At 40.7% G+C, this 6,000-nt stretch overlaps 1 protein-coding gene across 1 annotated transcript in view; it reads left to right on the top strand.

Moving 5' to 3' along the window:
• The window catches only part of antxr2a (ANTXR cell adhesion molecule 2a), a 112,995-nt gene that overhangs the window by 3,494 nt on the left and 103,501 nt on the right, over positions 1–6,000 (top strand). Inside the window, exon 4 of the mRNA XM_042340101.1 lies at positions 3,806–3,887. Coding sequence (XP_042196035.1) covers positions 3,806–3,887 — 82 coding nt within the window. The remainder of the gene's footprint in view (positions 1–3,805; positions 3,888–6,000) is intronic.

Here is a 6,000-nt window from a genome sequence, read left to right as displayed (position 1 = left end):
TATTTTTATGTTGCACTTAGCTTCTGGACTATTTGAGAACAGTTGAGAGAGCATGTTTCAAGCTTGTTGAGGTTTCTGGTATCGTTGGGTTTTTTTTCTTACTCATTAACTTTTCCTAGTTCTCGGGAAAGAAAGTCCCAAAACCATGTTTCTGGCCTACTGGAAAAGGCTGCTTGTTCAGCCCATTGCCAGGCAGAAAGTCTGGTGGCCACCAATCGAATGGCAGCTGTTTATCTGCCATTCGATTGGTAACCACCAGTCTTAGCCATTGCTAAGGCAGTGGCTCACTTCTCATGGATGGGATGTACAACATCAGGAGGCAACAATACTTACTTCAAAGGAAAACCTTTAATAAAGGCAGTCCTGTAAGCTATACTGTTGGATGGATGTCTCACATGTGTGGAAACCTATCACCATGCTTAAGAGTATCCAAACCAAACAAGAGTTCCATGATCCTACCTATACCTGGAAATTCCAGAGATATTTATTGGAATCGAATGCGCACTCTCTCCCTGGAGGGACACATCCTGCTTTCCTAATTCCAGGAGGTATTAGATGCAGATTGGCAAGAGGTAAGACTTTGGGACCCTATGGTGTGCGTTAGGGTACTGCTAGGGTCTAACCAGCTAAAACCACATAGCTTGCCATTGAGGTCAATGCCTGAGGAGCTTTCCTGCTGCTCGTCTAGTTAGGACCACCCTATCTGTTAGGGCTTTGCAGAGTTAACAGGAGCTAAGTGGGAAGAGTCCCTGCCCCCAGTGACTGGTCTGCCCTTCCAGGTCCTGCTGATGAGCCAGGCTGCCTGGGCTGTCATCATCAGTGTCCTGGAGTACTGTTGACCCGCCTGGCTCAGGAACTAGACCCCACAGAGGGTGGGCTTGATTCTGACATTCCATTGCCAAACATGTCACTTTGGAGCCAGCTCCAAGTAGTACCCATTTACCATTCCCCCCGCCCCTCCATGAGGCCAATCACAAGTTCATCATTTGACATCTGAGATTGTGCCCTCATTAGGCAAGTAGCTTCCTAGAAACATGAAATGCGTGAGAGCATTGCTACCATCATACTCTCCGCAGCTCGGACCCATATCACTTACCATTGAGCGATGGTTTCATCAGTTGGAGATGTGGAGCTTGAGCAGCAGCAGCAGCTTGCTTACCTCTTTGTAAGCCAATCAAGGTGGATTCCAGGCGCTGGATGTACGAATGTATGTTCAGAAGCTCATTGCCCCAAGACTCAGAATTTCCTCATTGGCTATCTGGTGGGCATCTACCTTCGGCATGGTGGGAGGACAGCATGTGACATGCCAACCAAATTGATGTTCTTGTGCTCTAAGTCCAGGTTTACTCAGCACCTGCTGCTTAATCCAGATCCTCATGTAAGAGATCTTGACAAATAGGCGTGCCCGCTGTGAAACATCCTCTGCCTCTAGGCTGTTTAGTGGTCAGTATAGGCCAGAGCACGGTCGAAGAGGAAGGCTTTTAGGTGGGGCTTGAAAAAGGGGAGAGAGTGGGCAAGGTGGAGGGATTGAAGGAGTGTTCCAGAATTTCGGGGCATAGTGGCTGAAATCGTGACTGCCAATGGTGGAGCGGAGGGTGCGAGGGATGAGCAGGAGGCCAGTACCAGTCAAGCGGAGGCACTGGGTGGTGGATTGGGGAGTGAGGAGATTGGAGAGGTAGGGAGGTGCCATAGAGTGAAAGGATTTGAACATGAGTGTGAGGAATTCGATCCGTTCGGTGATGTGGAGCCTGGCCAGAACTGGTGAGATATGAGTATGGAGTTTGGTCCGGGTCAGTATGTGGGCAGCGGAGTTCTGAATGAGCTGGATCTTGTGAATGGTGGAGCTGGGGAGACCGGCGAGGAGCGTGTTTGAGTAATCCAGGCAGGAGGTGACAAACGCATGCACAAGGGTTTCGGCTGCATTTGGGGTACAGTCAGAGGCGGGCAATGTGGTGGAAGTGGGAGAAGACAGTCCTTGTCAGGGACCAGATGTGGGGGACAGCTGAGGGTTGATCCAGATGCCTAGATTGCACACTGGTTCGGTGAGTGGAGGTTGAGGAGTTCAGATCCGCAGGAATGAAGACATTAATGGGAGCCAAGGTGTATGGCTTCCGTTTTGTCCACATTCAGCTGCAGGAAGTTTGCATTCATCCGAGCCCTGATGTCTGCCAGACAAGCTGATTGAACATCGGCGGACCTGGAGGAGGCAACGTAGATTTGTGTGTCATCCGCATATATTGTATCACCATAGAAATGAATGGCACACAACACTGACAAATTTAGATGCTTGTGATTTGAGTCTTCAGAGACATTCATAATGTAACAATGGTTTATCTGATTTTGTAGAATAATTTAATTGGCTAGTAGCTGAAATCATTGTTGATGCTAAATATGTTACATACAATACAGAGGATGAGGACTTGTTATGTTGTCCAAATACAATTGAAAGGAAGTTCATCTTTGGAAATACAGCTGCCTCCTTCAATTATGTAACCAGTACAGCAGCTGACTCACTTTATACATGCCTAGAGTTATTTTTTCATGTTGTTGCCTGAAATTTATGTGGAAATACACTGAATAGAATTATTGACAAAACAGCACATTGTTTTGCCACCAGTTTTAATTAATAGGGGTTTCATATGTGAGCACTGATTTTAAAAACAAATCCTCTGACCATGTAATTAATTATATGTAAAGTGTATTTAATTAATCTATACTTAATGGATATAGTAAGTTTTCACTAGAATCTTATTATCCCAATTACTTAGCAAATCAATATTGGTTAGCGGCAGAGATGTCCATCAACAACATTTTGTGGCCTGTCAACAGATTGGCATTGATCAGCATAATTTACTTAACATAATAACAATTTATTTAATCAACTAGAGAAATTGGCAGAGCAGAATAATTAACTAAATTAGTGTTTATTTTTATGAACTAATGCTCAGGCATCTAGAGGATAATTAAAAATGCAGAAAGGCTAATATGATTAGAGGTAAAAAAGGTACAAAGCATACAGTTAATTCTTTGAGTTCTCAGTACAATTTGTCTCAGTTGAATCTTTCAATCAGTCTGTGAAATGTTTAATATAGGTTTGGCTTTTTTTAAAGAGATTTTTGCTTTAAAATGTGCTTTTATTATATCTTTAAAACTTATTTTTGGCTAGAGTTAGGTAAATCAAGGAGAGGGATGTCAATATAAAACAATGCAAAATTACATTTGTATAGCGAATTTCACGTCGGGAGAATGTCCCAAGTGCTGGGATATTCCATTCCTTGGGATTCCAGTCTTCAGCATATTAATGCTGAGGAATTGAATATTTTCCATATTGGTATCCAGGTCAAGTATAGCATTGCAATAAGCAGTGTCCAAAATTACTATGTTTGAATAATATATCTCAATCCCTGTTGACTATTACACCAATGTAATTTTTATATTTCTCAAAGCAGACATATCTGTGGCCTTTGAGTGAAATTGTAAATTATGTGCTAAATTGTGCCAAATTATAGTTAATTTTGTAGTGTCAGCCCACACCCATACTGGAAATTGCATTTAGCCTGCCAAGACTCAAATGACTTAGGGCTCCTGGCAGAGAGAGAAGACTTTTATTGCCTCAGTATGGGCAGAATTTGAATCCAAGTTTCAGAGGTGAAAAGACAGTACTCATCGTCTCCCTGCAAAAACCTTTTAATAACTGTTTGTTGGCATGTAATCAGGCTGTTTATTCATGTTACAATAAAAATATAATTCAGGTGGAGCAAAAGTGGTAATTTTGTGTTTACTGTTTTGTTGCTCTTTGAATTAGGAACCAAATCAGTGAAGGTCTTAAAAACCTTAAAGCCGTAATCCCAGTGGGGGTCACCAACATGCATTTAGGGATTGACAAGGTAAATCATAATTTTTATTTATTTTGTGGCAAAATAGAAATTCAGAAATACTGTACGCTATTTTGTGTGTATGTTTGTACCCCAGTTTCTCAATGTTTAACTAACCTGCCTGGCTCTACAATCACCTCCATTGTAAACCATTCCATATTCTCAAGAGCCTTTACTTTCTACTTTAAAACTTGTCACTTTTTAAAAACTCCTAATGTTATTTTCTCAAATCACTGCTCTATCAATTAATTCTTTGTTGCCAGAGTTCTAGAGTTAGGTAAGCAGGATGCGTCACTCCAGGGAGAGTGCGTATTCCATTCCAATAAATATCTCTGGAATTTCCATGTATAGGTGGGATGCATGGAATTCTCAGCTTGGATTGGATACTCTTAAGCAACTTGAATGGTCTCTGCATATGTTAGGCATCCAGCTGACCAATTAAAAAAACAAAAAATCATCTTATATACCATACAGCACTGATTTCATTGAAGGTTTTCCTTCGGAGTAAGTGGTGTTGACTCCTGATATAGTAATAATAATAATCCTTGCATTTGATATACACCTTATCACATCTTCGAGATGTTCCAAAGCGCTTCACAGAATATACCTCAAACTGATTTGACTTGAGCTTCACACAAGGCCCCACTAATTCCCTAAAGATTGATTTAAATAATAATAATTGTTGCATTTGATATAGCGCCTTATCATGTTTCAAAACGCTTCACAGGATATACTGTAAAGCATAGTGACTGTATTTTGTGGGTGAAATGTGACTGCCAATTGTGCACCGCAATTATAAAGATAAAGGCTGTTATTCTCCCCTAAAAGTCCTTTCATGTCCTATTAGCTGCCTTTTTATTTCTGTAATCTTTTCCTAACCACTCCTCCACTTAGCAGCAATTTTGGTTTGCTGGGTGCCCTCGTCCCCTGGCCAAGCCTTCACATCCTATGCCCTAACCTCTGTAAGTCCGTCACTTTGGTCCTCTGCTTCACCCCTTCTCTATCTGTCTTTTGAATTCCTTTTTAAAACCTACCTCTTCGAATGAACCTGTAATCATCTCCTCTTGCTCAGCATCCGAGCCTGTCATTGTGAAATGCTCTTGAGATATTATCCTACACGAAGGATACAATACAAGTTCGAGTTGTTACTGTTAAATAAGTTTCCTCTTTTAGATACTAACCAATGTGCTGTGGATTACCAATGTTTTCTTTTTATTTTATTTAGTGTTGCTGTATATGCCATTTGCAATGCAACTTGCTCTCTTCCTCCTTTTGCATATCAGTTAATTTCATATAATCTCTTCTGCAAATGAACTTCACACTGAGTTTATCTGTTAATTTATCTACTTTTCAATCAGTATTGAAGGCTCATGCATGTGTTATACGGTACACGCTAAGAAAATCTAAAGCACACTAAAGTTATTGTTTTCCTATCTTAATCATTTTGTATTAAATATGTTAAACACACAAGGAAATAAGATGAGTCCCTGCAGCTACATTAATCAATATTCAGTCGGTCTTCTTGAAGATTAAATAGCCATCTTTTAAATTCTCAGTTTTACAGCCAAATTAACATGTAATTAGACCAATTGGGAATACCATAGTGCTTGTTGTTTCACTGTTCTAATGGTTAAGACCATAAAGCAGGGTGGAGTGTAGCTGTTGTTTTTAGGCTAACACATTATACTTGTACAATACTGTGTTGAATTTATTAACAGCACAAATAATTGCTTCATTGAACTGTATTTTGTTTGGGGGTTATTCAGGGATTACATTGTCAGTAGAACACTGGTGTAGATGTCAGCATGGTTCACTTTGGTAGGCTCTGAGTCAGAAGGTTGTGGGTTCAAGCACCACTTCAGGACATTGAATTCACAGAGTTTAGACTGACACTCCAATGCAGTCCCGGGATTGTACTGCATTATAACATTTTTCAGATGAGATGTTAAACCAAGATCCCATCTACCTGTTCAGGTGGATGTTAAAGATCCCACGGCACTATTCAAAAGGAGAAGGGAAATTCTTCCTGTGACCTGGCCATCAATTGCCTGGACAAAATTGATCATTCATGGCTGCTTATGGTATATAACATTTAATGTCAAGTGCAAAGAGATGTTGGATTTCT

This window comes from Callorhinchus milii, unplaced genomic scaffold, assembly GCF_018977255.1.
Source record: "Callorhinchus milii isolate IMCB2004 unplaced genomic scaffold, IMCB_Cmil_1.0 Scaffold1, whole genome shotgun sequence".
NCBI classification, from domain to species: Eukaryota; Metazoa; Chordata; class Chondrichthyes; order Chimaeriformes; family Callorhinchidae; genus Callorhinchus; species Callorhinchus milii.
Note: the sequence above shows the minus strand (reverse complement) of the source record. Positions and strands in the feature narration are given on the sequence as shown.